General features: G+C 36.2%; 1 protein-coding gene across 2 annotated transcripts in view; it reads left to right on the forward strand.

Moving 5' to 3' along the window:
* WDSUB1 (WD repeat, sterile alpha motif and U-box domain containing 1) overlaps window positions 1-22,395 on the forward strand; it is a 64,746-nt gene that overhangs the window by 32,514 nt on the left and 9,837 nt on the right. The window contains exons 10-11 of one of the 2 annotated variants that reach the window (XM_081582834.1): window positions 5,305-5,445; window positions 20,157-20,263. In XM_081582834.1, coding sequence (XP_081438960.1) covers window positions 5,305-5,445; window positions 20,157-20,263 — 248 coding nt within the window. The remainder of the gene's footprint in view (window positions 1-5,304; window positions 5,446-20,156; window positions 20,264-22,395) is intronic. The other variant, XM_081582835.1, reaches the window with a different exon arrangement.

Below are 22,395 nucleotides of genomic sequence, written 5' to 3' on the forward strand. Positions count from 1 at the left end.
GGAAGTTAGTGAATTCAACAAATTACAGAATAAGTAACTATAAATAGATTAAATTTTTTCTGCATCATTCTAAAGTATTTTAGTTTTTGCAAAATTATAAAGGATCAAGAGGCTAACACTAATCTACAAGTGCTACTTTAAGCTACAGTGAATTTCTGTTAGTCTTGAGCTTTAAGAAAAAAGCAGACTCTTCCTCAAAACAGTTAATTGGAGTAATAGAGAATTGAAATTGAGACTAGAAAAAAATGTTTTAAGAGGCAAATTGAGTATGCGATAATGAATTTTACTCTTGTGATGCATTACTTGCATTTATTTTTGTGGTACAACTGTTAAAGTGCTTCCTACTTGAATGTGAATAAATATGAATTTGTTCAACATTCATCATGCAAAGAAAGTTAATTTTGCAGTAAAGTGTATTGATTGGAGTGTTAGGAAACAAAGTGATATTATCTGTTATGTCTGACAGTTAAAAATTATTTTTAAGGAGTCAAGCAGTCAATCACATCTTTTTTCAGTGAACCTTTTGTAAATGTACAGTAAAGGATCTTTCTGTAGATTTGAGCATCTGTTGGAATCTATTGCTTTTAACCTAGAGTAATAGTTCTTTTCTGGGATTGTGTTAATGAAACTGGAGACAGTTTTAGGTAGGAAATAACTCCCTATATATATTACTATATTTGCATCAAGATGTCCAGAAAGGGATTACTGGTATAAGAGATCCTTGATACTAAAAGAGATATGTCTTAAGACATTTGTGAATCCGTGAATTTGTGAACTCTACTAAAGCCTTTAATATTGCAACCAAAAGGCATAAAGTATGAAAGATGAAGAGCAAGAAAGTCTGAGATGGGATACTAGGCAAGCATTAAGTCCATTGACTAGTCACGTGACTTTCACTGCAGTGTGGCCTCTGTTTATACCTAGGCCTCCGGGATATTGTAAATTGCTACCTATATTGGAGTGTGGAATTGCTGTAGATGATATAATGGTAAAAGTATGGAATGACAGATGACAAGGAACTGTTGTATATTGTATCAGTTCTTACCCTTATATTCAACTAATTATCAATCATAGATTCTTAATTGGGAATGAGGTTTTTCCAAGAGGTACCTCTTCCTTTTGCTCTTGTCTTTCCAAGAACCCATGAAAGCACATGAGACATTTTTATCATGTTTCATTTAAAAATTATAATATCAAATTATTATTTCAAATGCTTTTTAAAACTTTATGCACCAGCTGTCTTAACATCCTCAGATTTTGGAAGTTTCATGTTTCAATTCCTTGTAATACTCCCTTATGTAGATTTTCTCTCGTTGCCTAACTGCATATACTATTAAGTAATAAAACATTTACCATTTTTTCTGTATATACAACTTCCGTGAAATTGACCTTTTAAATGTGTGGGCCTGTGCACTCACAGGCTTTTGGAGTGGACATACCCTTCCAGGTCAGCAACTGCTCTTAAATTGACCTCCCTACTTTGCAGTGAGTACTTGTGGGGCATTTTGAGGTCTTCTTTTTTCAAGCCTATCAGATGTCCTGTTGCTTCCACACTGATATCAATCACAGATCTTATGGATATTGGTGGTTTATCTTCTCCCACTTATTAATATGTTGTGGGGCTCATGAAGATACCTTGCTACCTTGTTTTGTTGTAACCGCCCATGGAATTTGATTTTGCTATCTAGTCACGTTGCTTTTCATGAAGGGATTCAGAGAAATGTAAAAATTACATTGCTCCTATCATCATCTTTTCCAGATCCTTTAAAAAATCTTTATGTGTTCCTTTTTATGTCTCGTTTTCTCTTGATCATTCTAGTCAGAATTTGTTTAATAAAATTTATTTTTAAATAAGAATTCAATGTTTTTTTCCTCCAAGAGACCAGCTGTTGATCCTGTTCTGTCTCAGGGCAGTACAGAGGTGACTCCGTGACCAGCCTCATGGGCTGTGATGGTTAGCTCCAGGCAGTAGCGCTTTCCTGTTACTCTGCCTCCAGCTGGTGCTGGCGTTGCTGCTTTGGCAATGGTATTTACAGGACAAAGTTGAGGGGAGAGAGGGCTACAAGTAGAAAGGTATTTCTTCCATTTGTGTATACAAATCTCTGCTTTAAACTATGTCCCATCCATCCCTTACTCTGGAACCCAGTTACTTCTGTTTTCTTGAGGGTTTTTGGAATTTTGTATCTTTAATGATTACTTGTGTCTTGGTGCCATCAATTCAATTATGCAGCATTTCCAGCATTGGGAAGGGGTGGAGAAAGGGGGACAGAGTTGATAGCCTGTTTAATTTGTTGTCTGCTAAGAACCAGATGCCTTTCAGAGTTATAGCAAATTTAGCAAAATATCGCCCATTAACTCACACTGAGTGTTTGCTAGCCCTCACTGGGTAAGGGTCTTTTCTTTCTGAGCAATTAAGTTTAATAACACTGACTTCCAACCCCCAATCAGAAAAGGAGGTATTTTCCTCTGGGTAAGTTCTGTGGATATGATTTGGTAACTGCTGGTAAATGACGGCATTTTTAAACATTAAAATTGGGCCAGATAACACACAATTTAACCTTTTATTTTATAGTACATTTTGAAATAGGGTTTCTACACACTCTATTAGGATTCCCCGATAGCTCAGTTGGTAAAGAATCTGCCTGCAATGCAGGAGACCCCAGGTCGATTCCTGGTTGGGGAAGATTTGCTGGAGAAAGGGATAGGCTACCTGCTCCAGTATTCTTGGGCTTCTCTTATGGCTCAGCTGGTAAAGAATCCACTTGCAATGCGGGAGACCTGGGTTTGATTCCTGGGTTGGAAAGATCCCCTGGAGAAGAGAAAGGCTACCCACTCCAGTATTCTGGAGAATTCTGGACTGTATAGTCCATGGAGTCACAAAGAGTCGGACATGACTGAGCAACTTTGACTTCACTTCACATCCTCTATTAATAAGCATTCTAAATATTAGCATGCATGTATATTATTTTTGACAGGAAAATATGTGTATTTTTTAGAATATTAAATACCTCTGTATTCTTATTACATGTAATATATTATCCCTTTAAATGAGATGATCACTCTCTAATTATAAATGTGTTGTGATGTTTTTTAAAACAAAATTGTTTTAAAAATCTTCAATTTGGTTTCAGTGAATTCCATAGGAAGGACGTCCCTTAAGATGCAGGCAGTTGCTGGGTTGACATCCCACACTTTTCATAGATACAGTCAGTGAATCCAAATAGATGTAAACAGTTTATTACTCATGGGACAGCAAGCAGCATGAGCTTCATGCTCAGATTGGTTCCCCTCTGCCCCTAAGTCTTGTGCAGGCAATTTGTGATAGTGTCATAGCTGAGGAACCCTGAATATATGATCCCCCCCCCCCCAGTATGATAAGGAGACTGCTAGCTAAGTAGTCTGAGAGGAAGACATTATCTTTGTAGGTCTTAGAACACAAACCTGCCCTTTGACTAGGAGGGAGACATTAGCTTCCAAGGAAGTTTGCAGACATCCTTGAAAAGATTGCCAGATAAAAGATGTTGTAAAAGTGTGTTTAAACACTATATGAAGAATTACCTTCCAATCAGAAAGAAAGTTAATATGGCTTTTTATGGAAACTATGAGGCATTCTGAAATGTAGTTCTTTTTTTCTACCCATTTACCCACCACCCCTACCCAGAAAAAAACCTCTACCTAAAATAGAACTGTCAGCTGATAAAAATACAAACAGCTAAATAACACTCCTCTTCCTAAACTTAATTATATTTATCTTCCTGAAACTAAAAATTAATTTTTGAAATGAGATAAAAGTAAAACTACAGATGAATGAAGCTTACGTGTACAGTTTTGGACAAACAGATGAGTTTTATTTAATACTGTGCTTTGTATCAGTTCAGTTCAGTCCCTCAGTTGTGTCAGACTCTTTGTGACCCCATGGACTGTAGCATGCCAGGCCTTCCTGTCCATCAGCAACTCCTGGAGTTTACTCAAACTTATGTTTATCGAGTCAGTGATGCCATCCAACCATCTCATCTTCTGACCCCTTCTCCTCCTGCCTTCAATCTTTCCCAGCATCAGGGTCTTGATTTCAAATGAGTCAGTTCTTCGCATCAGGTGGCCAGAGTTATGGAGTTTCAGCTTCAGCATCAGTCCTTCCAATGAATATTCAGGACTGATTTCCTTTAGGATGGACTGGTTGGATCTCCTTGCTGTCCAAGGGACTCTCAAGAGTCTTCTCTAACACCACAGTTCAAAAGCATCAATTCTCCGGTGCTCAGTTTTCTTTATAGTCCAGCTCTTACATCCATACATGACTACTGGAAAAACCATAGCTTTGACTAGACGGACCTTTGTTGGCAAAGTAATGTCTCTGCTTTTTAATATGCTGTCTAGGTTGGTCATAACTTTTCTTCGAAGGAGCAAGCGTCTTTTCATTTCATGGCTGCAGTCACCATCTGCAGTGATTTTGGAGCCCAGAAAAATAAAGTCAGTCACTGTTTCCATTGTTTCCCCATCTATTGCCATGAAGTGATGGGATCAGATGCCATGATCTTAGTTTTCCGAATATTGAGTTTTAAGCCAACTTTTTCACTCACCTCTTTCACTTTCATCAAGAGGCTCTTTAGTTCTTTTTTGCTTTCTGCCATAAGGGTGGTGTCATCTGCATAGCTGAGGTTATTGATATTTCTCCTGGCAATCTTGATTCCAGCTTGTCGTTCATCCAGCCCAGCGTTTCTCATGATGTACTCTGCATATAAGTTAAATAAGCAGGGTGACAATATACAGCCTTGACATACACCTTTCCCTATTTGGAACCAGTCTGTTGTTCCATGTCCAGTTCTAACTGTTGCTTCCTGACCTGCATACAGATTTCTCAAGAGGCAGGTCAGGTGGTCTGGTATTCCCATTGTATAAGAATCAGCAAATAATAAACCAAGTTTCATAATGTTTAAAAATATGATGGAATTTTTATATTAAACTGAACATCTTTATAAATGATTTTTAGGAAACTTTGTTCTCTAAATTAACATATAAAACACTTTTCTAATTTTGTGTAGTATATTAGTGTTTGGGCAATCTGAAATTCTTGAGCTTTCAGAATCTAAAGTTACTTAGAATAATCTTTCTATTGCTGAGTTGTTTTAATCACACAGTATTCTGTACTACAAAGATTCATTAAAGAATTTGTAAAGAAAAGATTCCATGTGGTAAAACAGTATTTCTGAAGATTTTTGGTTATAGTAGATAAAATTTTACTCTGCTGAAGACTTACGTAAAGCTTATAGATAGCTCTCCGGCCCTAACAGAATAATTTCTTTTCAGAATCTCTAGGGCTGCGTAGTAAAGTTCTGAGGAAAATTGAAGAGCTGAGGACAAAGATGAAAACCCTTTCTTCTGAAATTCCTGATGAATTTATATGTCCAATAACTAGGGAGCTTATGAAAGATCCTGTCATCGCATCAGGTATGTGTGATGCTATTCTAAGTTTCAGGGTGTATTATGTATTAAGTGAGTAAATAGTGTGGACCACAGAAGTTTGTTTAAATGTGGAAAATTTTCAAAATTATCATTACATTTCTCACAAGTAGTGAGACAGGTAGTTGTTTTATTTAATAAGACAGGTAGTTGTTTTATTTAATAAAACAGGTAGTTGTTTTATTTAATAAAACAAGTAGTTGTTTTATTCTTTTTAAAAATTGCTTAGATCTGAGGTGAACTGTTGAACACGGTATTTTTTTTAACTGGAGTGTAATTGCTTTACAATGTTGTGTTAGTTTCTGCTGTACAACAAAGTGAATCAGCTATATGTATACATATTACATACATCCCCTCCCTCTTGAGCCTCCCTTCACCACTCTTCAGTCCTGCCCCTCTAGGTCATCACAGGTACCAAGTTGAGCTCCCTGTGCTCTACAGCAGCTTCCCACTAGTGTACATATGTGTGTGTGTCAATCTTGATCTCTCAGTTCATCCCGCCGTCCCCTTCCTCCCACTGTGTCCATGTGTCCATTCTCTTCATCTGTGTCTCTTTTCCTGCCCTGCAAGTAGTTCATCTGTAGCATTTTGTCCTGGATTCCACATATACACATTAATATATGATACTTGTTTTTCTCTTTCTCAGTTACTTCACCCTGTACAACAGACTCTAGGTCCATCTGCTTCTCTGCAAATGACCCAATTTCATTCCTTTTTCTGGCTGAGTAATATTCCAGTGTGTGTGTGTACATACACATACCATAACTTCTTTATCCATTCATATGTCATTGGACATTCAGGTTGCTTCCACATCCTGGATGTTGTAAATAGTGGTGCAGTTAACATTGAGGTACATGTGTCTTTTTTTTTTTTTTAACTTTTTTAAATAAAAAGTCACCTAACATAAAATTTACGATCTTAATCATATTTAAGGATACAATTCGATAGTGTTAAGTATATTCACATTACTGTGAAACAAACAGATTGCCAGAACTTTTCATCTTATAAAACTGAAACTCTATGCCCATTTAAACAACTCCTCTTTTCCCTCTCTCTCCAGCCTCTAGTAACTACCTTTCTACTTTCTGAATCTATGAATTTGACTACTTTAGAGAACTCAGATAAAGCTGAATCATACATTTATCTTTTTGTGACTGGCTTAACATAATAACCTCAAAATTTATCCATGTCATGCGATTTCTTTTTTGAAGACTAAATAATATCTGTGGTGTGTGTATACCACATTTTGTTTATTCATTTATCCACTGATGGAGATTAGGGTTGTTTTCACTTCCTGGCTATGTAAATAGTGCTGTTTTGAATATGAGTGTGCATATGTCTCTTTGAGATCCTGCATTCAGTTCTTTGGATATATACCAAGAAGTGAAATGGCTATATATCATACAGTAGTTCTGTTTGTGATTATTTTGAGGAACCTCCATAATGTTTTCCATACCAGTTATACCATTTTACAATTTTACAATCTCACCATACTTTCCACAAGAGTTCAGATTTCTCCACATCCTTATCAACACTTGTCATTTTCTGTTTTGATTGTGAATATTTGTATTCACAGTGTCTCCTTTTGGTTTTTATTTGAATTTCTTAAATGATTAAAGATGTTAAGTATCTTGTCACATGTTTAATGGCATTGGTATATCATTTTTGGAGAAATGGCTTTTCATTTCCTTTGGACATTTTTAAAATGGATTATTTGATTTTTTTTTATTGTTGACTTGTAGCAGTTCTTTGCATATTCTGCATATTAATCCCTTATCAGGTATATGATTTATAGAAGTTTACTTCTATTTCATATGTTGTCTTTTTTTTTTTTCAGTTTATTTTATTGGAGTATAATTGCTTTACAATGTTGTGTTCCTTTCTGCTGCACAACAAAGTGAGTCAGCTATATGTTTACATATATCAACTACCTTCCGAACCTCCCACCCACCCCATCCCGTCTCTCTAGGTCATCTTTCCCTGTGCTCCCTATAACTTCTCATTAGCTATCTGTTTTACACATGGTAGTGTACATGTGTCAACGCTGCTTTCCCAATTTGTCTCACCCTCTGCTTCCCTCCAGGCCGACATATCCATTGTCTCCATCTAGGTCTCTGTTCGTGTCCTGCAAATAGGTTCATCTGTGTACACTTTTCCTAGATTTTGTATATATGCATTAATATATTTTCCTTTCTGACTTAACTTCACTCTGTATGGCATACTCTAGGTCCATCCGTATCTCTACAAATGACCCAATTTCATTCCTTTTTATAGCTGGGTAATATTCATTGTGTGTGTGTGTGTGTGTGTGTGTGTGTGTGTATATCACATATTTATCAATTCATGTGTCAATGAACATTTAGATTGCTTCTGTCTCCTGGTTATCATAAATAGTCCTGCAGTGAACATTGGGGTACATATGTCTTTTTGAATTATGATTTTCTCTGGGTATATGTGCAATAGTGGGGTTATTGAGTCATATGGTAGTTATATTTTCAGTTTTTTAAGAAGCCTCCAAACTGTTCTCCATAGTGGCTGTATCAGTTTACATTTCCACCAACAGTGCAAGAGGGTTCCCCTCTTCAGCATTTATTGCTTGTAGATTTTATGATGATGGCCATTCTGACCAGTGATAAATCATTGTAGTTTTGATTTGCATTTCTCTAATAACCAGTGATGCTGAGCATCTTTTCCTGGGTTTGTTGGCCACCTGTCTTTGATTTCTCCATCAAATCTGAATAAGAGTATTGCTGGATAGAATATCATTGGTTGTAGGTTCTTCCCTTTCATAACTTTAAATATATCATGCCATTCCCTTCTGGTTTGTAGAGTTTTTGTTGAGAAATCAGCTGATAGCCGGTTGGGAGTTCCCTTGTATGTTACTTGTCATTTTTCCCCCATGTTGCTTTTAATATTTTATCTTTGTCTTTAATTTTGTCAGTTTGATTACTATGTGTCTTGGTGTGTTACTCCTTGGGTTTTTTCTGCCTGGGATTCTCTGTGCTCCTGGACTTGGTTGACTATTTCCTTTCCAGTATTTGGGAATTTTTCAGCTATCTCATCAAATATTATCTCAGGCCCTTTCTCTCTTTCTCCTCCTCCTGCCTCAGTTACTCTGTTACTGATTCCTTCTAGTGTATTATTCATCTCTGTTTGTTTGTTCTTTAGTTCTTCTAGGTTTTGGTAAACATTTCTTGTATCTTCTGCATTGTTTTCCCGAGATCCTGGATCATCTTCACTATCATTATTCAAAATTCTTTTTCTGGAAGGTTACCTGTCTCTACTTCATCTAATTGTGTGTGGTCTGAAGCCAGGAAGGTTGATTCCTCCAACTCCATTTTTCTTTCTCAAGATTTGGCTAATTGGCATCTTTTTGTTTCCATACAAATTATAAAAATTTTTGTACTGGTTCTGTGAAAAATGTCCTTGGTAATATGATGGGGATTACATTAAATCTGCAGATTGTTTAGGGTAGTCTAGTCATTTTTACAATATTGATTCTTTCAATCCAAGAATATATTATATCTCTCTCTGTTATCTTTGATTTCTTTCATCAGTGTCTTCCAGTTTTCTGCATACTGGCTTTTGTCTCCATAGGTAGGTTTACTCCTAGGTATCTTATTCTTTTTGTTGCAGTGGTAAGTGGGATTGTTTCCTTAATTTCTCTTTCTTATTTTTTTGTCGTTAGTTTATAGGAATTCAAGGGATTTCTGTGTATTGATTTTATATCCTGTGATTTTACTAAATTCACTGAATAGCTCTAGTAATTTTCATATGTTATCTTTAGGGTTTTCTATGTATAGTATCATGTTGTCTGCAGACAGTGACAGTTTTAATTTTTTTCCAATCTGGATTCCTTTCATTTCTTTTTCTTCTCTGATTGCTATGGCTAGGACTTCCAAACTACATTGAATAATAGTGGTGAGAATGCACATCCTTGTCTTATTAGACCTTAGAGGAAGTACTTTCAGTTTTTCATCATTGAGAATAATATTTGTTGTGGGTTTGTTTCATATGGCCTTTAAAATGTGTTGAGGTAGGTTCCTTTCATACCAATTTTCTGAAGAGTTTTTTTCATAAATAAATGATGAAGTCTTTCAAAAGCTGCTTCTGCATTTATTGAGATTATCATATGATTTTTATCTTTCAATTTGGTAATGTGGTGTATCACATTGATTTGTGTATGTTGAAGAATCCTTGCATCCTTGGGATAAACTTAACTTGATCATAGTGTGTGATCCTTTTTATGTGTTATTGGAATGTTGTTTGCTAGTATTATTTGAGGATTTTTGTGTCTGTGTTCATCAGTGTTACTAGTCTGTAATTTTCTTTTTGATATCTTTGTTTAATTTTGGTATCGGGGGATGGTGGCCTCATAGAACAAGTTTGGGAGTATTCCTCCCTCTGCAATTTTTTGGACATATTTGAGAAGGATAGGTGCTAACTGGTCTCTAAGAGTTTGATAGAATTCACCTGTGACGCCATCTGGTCCTGGACTTTTGTTTGTTGGAGGATTTTTAATTATGGTTTCAATGTTATTATTTGTGATTAGTCCATTGATATTTTCTGTTTCTTCATGGTTCAGTCTTGGTGGGTTATACCTTTCTAAGAATTTGTCCATTTCTTCTGGGTTGTCCATATTATTTGCATGCAGTTGCTTGTAGTAGTCTCTTAATGATCCTTTGTATTTCTATAGTGTCAGTTGTAACTTCTTCTTTTTCATATTTGATATTATTGATTTGAATCTTCTTTTTTTTTGAGGAGTTTGGCTAAAGATTTATCAATTTAATCTTCTCAAAAAATCAGCTGTAGTGTTTTTGATCTTTGCTGTTGTTTCTTTGTTTCTGTTTCATTTATTTCTTCTCAGATCTAACTGGAGTTTTTCAGGTCTTCTTTCTCGTTGTTTTATGTGTAAGATTGGATTGTTTATTGTAGATTTTTCTTGTTTCTTGAGGTGATAGTGGATTGCTATAAACTTCCCTCTTCGAAATGCTCGTGCTGTGTCCCATAGGTTTTAGATGGTTGTGTTTATGTTGTCATTTGCTGCTATCTATTTTTTTTAATTTTCTCTTTGATTTTTTCTCTGATTTTTTGAATATTTAGTACTAAACAAACGTGTTTGTGTTTTTTGTAGTTTTCTTTTTTATTTTTCCTGTAATTGATTTCCAATCTCATAGTGTTGTGATTAAAAAAGATGCTTGATATAATTCCAATTTTCTTAAGTTTACTGAGGCTTCATTTGTGACCCAAGATGTGCTCTATCCTGGAGAATGTTCCATGTGCACTTGAGAAGAAAGTGCATTCTGCTGGTTTTGGATGGAATGTCCTATAAATATCAATTATGTCTATCTGATCTAATGTTTCATTTAAGGCTTGTTTTTCCTTATTAATTTTCTGTCTGGATGATCTGTCCATTGGTGAAAGTGGAGTGTTAAAATACCCCACTATTACTGGGTTACTGTTAATTTCCCCTTTTATGGCTGTTAACATTTACCTTTTGTTTTAAGCTGCTCCTGTGTTGGGTGCATAATATTTAAAATTGCTATATTTTCTTCTTGGATTGATCCTTCTTTTAGTAGTCTTTAAAGTCTGTTTTTTCTGATATGAGTATTGCTACTCCAGCTTTATTTTGATTTCCATTTGCATGTAATATGTTTCCATCACCTTACTTCCAATATGTATGTGTCCCTAAATCTGAAGTGGGTCTCTTGTAGACAGCATATATGAGTCTTGTTTTTGTATCCATTCAACCATTTTGTATCTTTTGGTTGGAGCATGTAATCCAGTTCCATTTAAGGTAATGAATTGATATGTATGTTCCTATTACCATTTTCTTAATTGTTTTGGGTTTATTTTTGTAGGTCTTTTTCTTGTTTTGCGCATAGAGAAGTTCGTTTGGCATTTGTTTTAAAGCTGGTTGATAGTGCTGAATTCTCTTAGCTTTTGTTTGTCTGTAAAACTTTTGATTTCTCTGTTCCGTTCTGGGCAGAGTATTCTTGATTGTTGGTCTTCCCTTTCATCACTTTACATATACCCTCGCAGAGTATGCTGACCTACAGAGTTTCTGGTGAAAAATCAGCTGATAACCTTTTGGGGATTCCCTTGTATGTTGTTTGTTGCTTTTCCCTTGCTGCTTTTAATATTTTTTCTTTGAATGTGATTTTTGTTAGTTTGATTACTATGTCTCTATGTGTTTCTCCTTGGGTTTATCCTGTGTGGGATACTCTGTGCTTCCTGCACTTGAGTGACTATTTCCTTTCCCATGTTAGCTAAGTTTTTGACTATAATCCTTCAAATATTTTCTCAGACCCTTTATCTTTCTCTTTTTCTTCTGAGACCCCTATGAAACAAATGTTAGTGCATTTAATGTTGTCCCAGAGGCCTCTGAGACTGTCCTCATTTCATTCTTTTTATTCTGCTCCTCAGTAGTTATTACAATCATTCTATCTTCAAGTTCACTCATTTGTTCTTCTGCTTCAGTTATTCTGTTGATTCATTCTGGCATATTTTTCATTTCAGCTATTGTGTTGTTCATTACTGTCTGTCTGTCCTTTAGTTCTTTTAGGTCCTTGTTAAACATTTCTTCTGTTTTCTTGATCCATGCCCACATTCTGTTTCTGAGACTTTGGATCATCTTTACTATCAGTACTCTGAATTCCTTTTCAGGTAGGTTGCCTATTTCCTCTTCATTCATTTGGTCTTTTAGGTTATCACCTTGCTCCTTCATCTGTACCATATTTTTGGATGTCTCTCTCTTTTTTTTTTTTGGATGGGGGTTTGGTCTGTATTTCTGTCTTGCTCATTGTTTGGCCTAAGGCATCCAGCACTGGAGTTCTCAGGCAGTTGGGTGGAACCAGGTCTTGGTACCAAGATGAGGACCTCTGGGGGATCTCTTGCTGATTAATATTCTCTGGGGTCTGAAGTTCTCTGTTAGTACAGTGGTTTGGATTTGGTGCTCTTGCCACAGGAGCTCAGGCCCAACCCTGGCCTGAGAGCCAAGACCCTGGTTACTCAGGGATTCTGCCCATCTCCTTAGGTGTTCGAAGTCCCCCACCAGCACCTTGCAGGTGCCCTAGTTGTGATGAGATGCAAACTCTGCATCCTCCTACTCTGGCATCTTGAAGGAAGTACCTGTTTGAACCTTTGGGGTGAGGTGCCATTACTCTGTGACCCTGACTAGAGGGGATTCATGAGTCCCTAGAGTATTAGAGATTGCGTTATAGGTGTTCTGAGCCAAGTCCTTAAGACGAGTCTGAAGGGAGAACCCTTTGCACTGGGGCACCTGGGTGTCTCTCATCCCAGGGCTCCTCGCAAACATTATATGTTTCTTAATAAAACTGGATAGAGCAGGTTTGGATAAGATTAGACAAAAAAGAATACGATTAACAAACTTAACTGAAACTTGTGAAATATGTGTTTTGTTACTGGAATGTAACATCAAAATACTGTTTTCTGAGAGAGATTCTTGAGATCTGTTATTTGTCGTGAATTTAAAAACCTTTACAGAAATAAGAATTTAGAGATCATAAAGTTACATCTTTCTGTAATTATAATCAGCAGATCTGTATTAAGTTGTGCTTTTCATTTTTGTGTGACTATTCTGAACATCGACTTAGTCTACATAATTTTCATTGTTAATAACTTTATTCCTTTATGGCTTAGTGCTACAATTTAACTCTTCTGCTACTTGGTGTATGTATATGTTTGAGAAGCTTTGTATTGTGAATAGCCATGCACTGCTTGGGCTTCCCAGGTGGCTTAGATGATAAAGAGTCCTCCTGCAGTGTGGGAGACCTGGGTTCGATCCCTGGGTTGGGAAGAACCTCTGGAGAAGGGGATGGCAACCTACTCCAGTATTGCCTGGTGAATGGCCATGGACAGAGGAGCCTGGCGAGCTACAGTCAGTGGGGTCACAAAGAGCCCGACACAAATGAATGACTAAGTACAGCACAGCTGTCTTGGTGGTCCTTTCATTGTGTTACCATTATTCAGTGGTGTTTTCATGGCATGTATGCCCCAAAGCAGAGTTAACCTATCAGAGAATATCTTATAATCATTAAAAAGAACAGTTTTGATAGTTCTTGTCAGATTTGTTATTAGATTGTTTCCTAGAAAACAAATTTTAGAGCGCTACCAGAAATGTATTTAAGTGTACCTGTTTTTCCAGTTTTGTGATCAATTGAGTTTTAGAACTCATTTATTTTTGTAAATTTAATAGTTGTTTGAAACCATACTCTTATTGCTAGGGAGGCAATACTTTTTTATACATGACAGGTTACCATTTAAATATGACTTGGTAAACAATATAAATTACCTAAGGGACTTAAATATTGCCCTTATATTTTTTGTCTGCATTATTAGTGAGACTAATCACATGGAATCTTATTTTGTTAGTATCATTTTAATATATTTGATGGCTTCTACTTGCTCTGAACTTTTGTAGGCAGAAGCATTTTTTTTATTTATACAAGTATAAACATTTTCTTCTAGTTTTTAAAAAATGCTTAGTTCTCTTGCATTTGGGATTTTATATTTGCTCTGAGGTATGATTGAACCAGAGTATGTCTTTCTATTTTCTGCAGATATTCTCTTTTAATTGTAAAATATCCTCATTGGATTAAAATTTTTTAAATACAGATATATGTATATAAAGTGAGTCATCTCATCCATCTGGTCTGATGTCCCAGGTACGAAAGACAAGAACTAATACCAGTTCAGCATATAATTCTAGATATTTTTTCTGTGTATTTTTAAATTTAATTTTAAATACCAGTGTAAACAATATATTTTTACACAACTGGGCTTATACACTTTATACTGTTCTGTATCACGCCTTTTTTCTTTTGTTGCTGAAATGTTCATGAAGATTTGCCTATTTCTCAGTATGTAGTCATCCCTAATGGAGAAGGCACTGGCAACCCACTCCAGTACTCTTGCCTGGAGAATCCCATGGACAGAGGAGCCTGCAGTCTGTGGGGTCGCGAAGAGTCGGACACGACTGAGCGACTTCACTTTCACTTTTCACTCATGCATTGGAGAAGGAAATGGCAACCCACTCCAGTGTTCTTGCCTGGAGAATCCGAGGGACCGCAGAGCCTTGTGGGCTGCCATCTATGGGGTCGCACAGAGTCGGACACAACTGAAGCGACTTAGCAGCAGCAGCAGCAGCATTCAGGTGTTTTGGTGTCCTCTGTTTCATTCCCTGCTGATTCTCTGTTACTATAAACTGTGTTAGGGAACAGCATTATTTAAATTTATCTTTTCCTCTTAGTCTTAATGTGAATGTTTCTGTTGAAATAAATTACCTAAAACTTCAATTACTGAAGAAGGATACTGACAAATTATCCTCTCAACATCATATGAGGTCCCTATTTCCCATATCTTTGCTTATACTGAGTATTAGCCATCTTTTAAACTTTCTCATTCTAATAAGTGAAAAGTAATCTCAGTTTGTATTTCTTTGTATTATACCGAGCTTGAACATTTTAAATGTTTTTAGTCATTTATAATTTCTTATGTGACTCTTTTTCATGAGCATTTAATTCAAATTTAGTTCCATTATTTTTAGTTTTTATTATTTAATGAGAAATAGTCTTACGGGAGGCAGTGTGATCTAATAGTTGAGCACATGCACTGAAGATCCAGACTGCCTGGATCTGAATTTATTTCATTACTGTACTAGCTGAGTTACCTCATGGAGGACTATATATTTTCCTTATGTACAAAATAGGATTCTAGCACTCAATCTCATGAATTCTAATAAGCATCAAATGAGTTAATGCATGTTAAGTACTTTATAAGACCAGCACTCAATCAACGTCAGTAAGTTTGAGCAAAACTCCAGGCAATGGTGAAGGATAGGAAGTCTGACTTGCTGCAGTCCATGGGGTCGCAAAGAGTCGGACACAAATGAGCAACTGAACAACAAGAGTGAAATTTTCTATGAGCATAGTAAAGGTTGTATTTTTTTGGCTTTAGTATATCAGAACCTTTATTTGCAATTGAAAGAAACTCAATTTGAATTAGGTTAAGCAGAAATGGTAATTAATTTATTAAAAAGGTCTTGTAAGTGTGTCTCATGAAATACTTGCACCAGAGACTTGAATGTAGTCATGGTACTGTTTCTTATCTATTCAGAGGCTTCTGAATATTCACCTTCTGTGATATTCAGTATGCCTTTTCCATGTGGTAGAAAAACAAGAACACAAGTAGGTCCCAAATTTTAGGTTTTACAGTTTCAGCAACCAGAGAGAGACCATTCTGACATTTCTTTCTAGTGTCAACTCCAGAAATCCCTGAGGCTTCAAATCTGAGCAGGGAGCCTATCCCAGTGGTAGTCTCTTCAGGAATGAGGTGTACTGATATTTACCTAACTATGGAGAGTAAGATTTTATATCAATGGGGGCATATCATATGGAGGATAGTGGTGGAGGGACAGTTTCCAAAAAAGGGGTATAAACCAAATAATACATATTCCTAGTTACTTAATTTTTGATGAAGATTTAAAAAAATTTTTTTATTGAGGTATAGTTGCTTTTTCTACTGTAGAGCGAAATCAATCAGCTATACATATACAGATAGCCACTCCCTTTTGGACTTTCTTCTGATTCAGGTCATCACAGAGCCTTAAGTATGAGTTCCCTCTGTTATACAGTATGTTCTCATTAGTATGGCTGAGTTTCTTTGTTATTATTTATAGTATAAATAGTGTATATGTGTCAATCCCAGTCTCCAGTTCTTCCCACCAACCCTTTGCCCCTTGGTATCCTTTTGTTCTCTACATCTGTGTCTATTTCTGCCTTGCAAGTAAGATTATCTGTGCCGTTTTTCTAGACTCCATGTATGTGTTAATTTATGATATTTGTTTTTCTCTTTCTGACTTCACTCTATGTGATATTCTTTAGGTCCCTCCATGTTTCTACAAATGACTCAATTTTGTTGCTTTTTATGGCTGAGTAATATTCCATTGTATATATGTACCACATCTTACTTATCCATTTCTCCGTTCATGGACATTTAGGTTACTTCCATGTCCTGGCTGTTGTAAACATTGCTGATGTGAACACTGGGGTGCATATATCATTTTGAATTATGATTTTCTCTGAGTATATGCCCAGTAGTGAGATGCCTGGGTCATATGGGAGTTCTTTTTTTAGTTTTTAAGAAAACTTTGTACTGTTTTCCATAGTGGCTGTATCAGTTTACACTCCCACCAGTGCATGAGGGTTCCCTTTTCTTCGTACTCTCTCCAGTGTTTCTTGTGTGTAGATTTTTTTTTTTTTAACAGTGATTTATTTATTCATTCAGTTTGGTCCATGCTGGGTCTTTGTCGCTATTCAGGCTTTTCTCTAACTGCGATGAGTCGGGGGAAGGGGCTACTCTAGTTTTGCAGCATGGGCTTCTCATTATGGTAGCTTCTCTTGTTGCAGAGCACAGGCTCTAGGATGTGCAGGCCTCCATAGTTGCAGGGAGTGGGCTCAGTAGTTGTGGCTCCTGGGCTGTAGAGCACAGGTTCAGTCAATAACTGTGGCACATGGACTTAGTTGCCCAGTGGCATGTGGGATTTTCTAGGATAGGGATTGAACCCTTGTCTCCTGCATTGTCAGGCAGATTCATTACCACTGACACACCAGTGAAGCCCAGTAGGTTTATTTTTGATGCTGGTCACTGTGACTAGTGTGAGGTGATAACTCATAGTAGTTTTAATTTGCATTTCTCTAATAATGAGTGGTGGTGAACATCTTTGCATGTGGTTGGTGGTCTTGTGTATGTCTCCTTTGGAGAAATGTTTGTTTTAGTGTCTTATGCCCATTTTTTGATTAGGTGGTTTATTGATTTGATACTGAGTTGCATGAGCTGCTTGTGTATCTTGTGGAGAGTAATCCTTTGACAGTTGCTTCATTTGCTATTATTTTCTCCCATTCAGAGGGTTGTCTTTTTGTCATTTTTATGGTTTCCCTTGCTACATTTAATTAGGTCCAATTGTTTGTTTTTGTTTTTATTTCCATTACACTAGGAGGTGGATCAAAGAGGATCATGCTTTGATTTATGTCGAAGAGTGTTCTTCCTATGTTTTCCTCTGAGAGTTTTAGTGTCTGGCCTTGCATTCAGATCTTTAATCCATTTTGAATTTATTTTTGTGTACATTGTTAGAGAGTGGTCTAATTTCATTCTTGTACATGTAGCTGCCTAGTTTTCCCTACACTATTTATTGACAAGGCTGTCTTTTCTCCATTGTATATTTGACTCCTTTATCATAGATTAGGGGACCACAGGTGTGTGGGTTCATCTCTGGGCTTTCTATCCATTGATCTATAGATCTGTTTTTGTGACGGTACCATACTGTCTTGATTACTGTAGCTTTGTAGTATAGTCTGAGGTCAGGAAGCCTGATTCCTCCAACACCATTTTTCTTTCTCAAGATTGCTATGGTTATTTCAGGTCTTTCCTGTTTCCATACAGATTGTAAAATTTTTTGTTTTAGTCTTGTGAAAAATATACTTGGTAATGTGATAGGGATTACATTCCATCTATACATTGCGTTGGGTAGTATAGTCATTTCCACAATATTGATTCTTGCAATTGAAGATCATAGTATATCTCTCCATCTGTTTGTGTCTTTGATTTCTCTCATCTGTGTCTTATAGTTTTCTGTAGACAGGTCTTTTCATTCCTTTGGTAGGCTTATTCCTAGGTATTTTTTAATATTATTATTTTTTAATTGGAGCATAATTGCCTTACAATGTTGTGTTAGTTTATGCTGTACAGCAATGTGACTCAGCTGTAAGTGTACCTAGATCTCCCTCTTGAGCCTCTATCTTACCCCCACCATCCCACCCTACTAGGCCATCACAGAGCACGCAGCTGAGCTCCTAGTGTAATATAGCAGCTTCCCACTAGCTATTTATTTTATGAATGGTAGTATATATATGTCAATGCTTCTCTCTCAGTTCATCCCTTCCCCTGCTGTGTCCACAAGTCCATTCTTTATGTCTGCATCACTGTTCTTGCCCTGCAGATAGGTTCATTAGTACCATTTTTCTAGAATACACAGATAAGTGTTAATATGCACTATTTGTTTTTCTGGCCTGATTTTACTCTATGACTGATTCTAGATTCATGCACATCACTACAAATGACCCAGTTTCTTTCCTTTTTATGGCCACAGAGTGATATTCCATGGTATATATGTACCATAATTTCTTTATCCATTCATCTGTCAGTGGACATCTAGTTTGCTTCCATGTCCTGGCTGTTGTAAATAGTGCTACAGTGAACATTGGGTACATACAGTGGGATTGCTGGGTCCATATAATAGTTGTGTTTTTTTTTTTATACGAAAGTCCATACTGTTCTCCTTAGTGGCTGTATCAGTTTACATTCCCACCAACAGTGCAAGAGGTTTCCCTTTTCTCCACATCCTTTCCAGCATTTATTTTTTGTAGATTTGACGATGGCCATTCCTATCAGTGTGAGGTGATAGTTCAATGTAGTTTTGATATGCATTTCTCTAATAATGAGCAATGTTGAGCATCTTTTCATGTGTTTGGTGGTCTTCTGTATGTCTTCTTTGGAGAAATGTCTGTTTAGGTCTTCTGCCCATTTTTTGATTGGGTTGTTTGTTTATCTGGTATTGAGCTGTATAAGCTTCTTGCATATTTTGGAGATTAATCCTTTGTCAGTTGCTTCATTTGCAAATATTTTCTCCCATTTTGAGGGTTGTCTTTTTATCTTGATTACTTTTGGTGTGCAAAAAGCTTTTAAGTTTAATTAAGTCCCATTTGTTTATTTTTGTGTTTATTTCCCTTACTCTAGGAAGTGGGTCAAAGAAGATCTTGCTGCAATTTATTTCAGGGTGTTCTGCCTAGGTTTTCCTCTAGGCATTTTATAATTTCTGGTCTTATATTTAGGTCTTTAATCCATTTTGTGTTTATCTTTGTGTATGGTGTTAGGAAGTGTTCTAATTTCATTCTTTTACATATGGCTGTTCAGCTTTCCCAACACCACTTACTGAAGAGGATTTCTTTTCTCCATTGTATGTTTTTCCCTCCTTTGTCAAATTTAAGATGCCCATAGGTGCGTGAGTTTTGTCGCTGGGCTTTCCATCTTGTTCCATTGATCCGTGTTTCTGTTTTTGTGCCAGTATCATACTGTCTTGACAACTGTTGTTTTGTAGTATAGTCTGAAGTCAGGAAGGTTGATTCCTCCAGCTCCATTTTTCCTTCTCAAGGTTGCTTTAGGTATTCAGGGTCTTTTTATTTCCATACAAATTGTAAAAATTTTTGTTCTAGTTTTGTGAAAAATGCCCTTGGTAATTCAATAAGGATTGCATTCAATCTGCAGATTGCTTAGGGTAGTCATTTTCACAGTATTGATTCTTTCAATCCAAGAACATAGTATAGTCTCCGTTTGTGTCATCTTTGATTTCTCTCATCAGTGTCTTATTTTCTGCATACATGTCTTTTGTCTCCATGGGTAGGTTTATTCCCAGACATTTTATTCTTTTTGTTGCAGTGGTGAGTGGATTGTTTCCTTAATTTCTCTTTCCGATTTTTTGTTTGTGTATCAGAATGCAAGGGATTTCTACATATTAGTTTTGTATCCTGCAACTTGACTGAATTTTCTGTGTACAGTATTGGGCTTCCCTGGTGGCTCAGACAGTAAATAATAATAATAATAATAATCTTCCTGCAACACAGGTGACCTGAGTTTGACCCCTGTGTTGGGAAGATCCCCTGGAGAAGGGAATGGCTGCCCATTCCAGTATTCTTGCCTGGAGAACCCCATGGACAGAGAGAATGGGCAGGTATAGTATACTGTCATCTGCAAACAGTCACGAGTTTTACTTCTTTTCCAATCTGGATTCCTGTTATGTTTCTTCTCTGCTTGCCTGACTAGAACTTCCAACACTATGTTTAATAATAGTGGCAAGAGCAGGCACCCTTTCTTGTTCCTGATCTTAGAGGAAATGCTTTCAGTTTTCACCATTGAGTGACCTTTATTATGGTGAGTTAGGTTCTTTCTGTGCCTAATTTCTGGTGAGTTTTTATCATACATGGTTGTTGAATTTTGATGAAAGCTTTTCCTGCATCTATTGAGATTACCATATAGTTTTTATCTTTCAGTTTCTTACTTTGTGTCTCACATTGATTGATTTGTGTGTATTGAAGAATTCTTGCATGCTCAGGATATATCCCACTTGATCATGGTATGTGATCCTTCTTGATGAAATTTTAAATGGTATTGTTTTCGTACTTTTTCTGATAGCTTGTTATTAACATATAGAAAGGCAACAGATATTTCTGTATCCTGTAAGTTTACTTATTTTATTCTAATTTTTTGGTGGAGACTTTAAGGTTATTCTATATATAGTATCCTGTCGTCTGCAAATGTGGGTTTTCCTTCTTCCCTGGCAGTTTGGTTGCCTTTTCTTGTCAGATTGGTGTGGCTAGGACTTTTTTTTTTTTTTTTTTTGGCTAGGACTTTTAATACTGTGTTAAATAGATGTGGCAAGAGTGTGGACATCCTTGTGTCTGATTTTAGAGGAAAGGCTTTCAGCTTTTATCCACTGTGTATGATGTTAACTGTGAGTTTTTCATAAATGGATTTTGTTATGTTGAGATGTGCCCTCTATACACAACTTTTACATCTTGAGTTTGTATCCTGCAACTTTGTTAAATATGTGTGTGTGGGGGGGAGGGTGATGACTGGGAATCTGAATTACCCTCTTTACATATTGCTAGATTTGAATTTTTTATCACTTAAAATATTCTTATTGGAATCACTTAATGTATTTTGTCTCAAATTTTGTCTCATTCATTTCAATCTTGGCTCTCTTGTTTTCTAGCTCCATGGTATACTTCTTTCATTTTATGTATTTAAAATAAACATAAGTGTACATCTTGAATTTTCACATAATGAAAAGTCAAGAAGGGTAGTCTATGAAGTATAGTTGATTTACAGTGTTAATTTCTACTGTACAACGAAGTGATTCTTGTAACTACATAAACTTTTTCATATTCTTTTCCATTATGGTTTATCACAGGCTATTGAATATAGATAGTTCCTTATACTATATAGTAGGATCTTGTTGTTTATCCATCCTATATATAACAGTTTGCATCTGCTAATCCCAAACTCCCCATCCTTCCCTCCCTCTTGACAACCACAAGTGTATGTAAGTCTATTTTTGTTTGTAGACATGTTCATGATACTATATTTCTTTCTTTTTGACTTAGTATGATTTCTAGATCCATACATGCTGCTATAAACAACATTTCATTTTTGGGGGTAACTGTTCATTGTATATATGTACCTTATCTTCTTTGTCCATTCATCTGTCAGTGGACATTTAGGTTGTTTCCATGTCTTGACTATTGTAAATATTGTTGCTATTAACATGGGGTGTATATATCTTTTTGAATTATAGTTTTATCTGGATATGTGCCCAGGAGTAGGATTACTGGCTTGTATATAGTAGTTCTGTTTTTAGTTTGAGGAACCTCACTATTGCTTTCTGTATAGTATGTGCACCAGTTCACATTTCCACCAACAGTGTAGAAGGGTTCCCATTTCTCTACACTCCATCCAGCATTATTTGTAGACTTTTTGATGATGGCCATTCTGACTGGTGTGAGGAGATACCTCATTGTAATTTTTATTTGCATTTCTTTAATAATTAGTGATGTTGATCGTCTTTTCAGATGCCTATTGGCTATCTGTATGTCTTCTGCCCATTTTTTGATTGGATTTTAAGTTATTGAGGTGTATGAGCTGTTTGTATATCTTAGAACATAAGCCCTTGTCAGTCACATTATTTGCAAATATTTTCTCCCAGTCTATAAATATTTTCATTTTGTTTATAGTTTTCTTTGCTTGAGAAGCACCTTTTTATCTAAATCCATTGAGAAAGTATGTCTCTTTGGGGTCTAGCTTCTT

This window comes from Giraffa tippelskirchi, chromosome 3 (assembly GCF_054371585.1).
Source record: "Giraffa tippelskirchi isolate mGirTip1 chromosome 3, T2T-mGirTip1v1.2.pri, whole genome shotgun sequence".
Taxonomy (NCBI): Eukaryota; Metazoa; Chordata; class Mammalia; order Artiodactyla; family Giraffidae; genus Giraffa; species Giraffa tippelskirchi.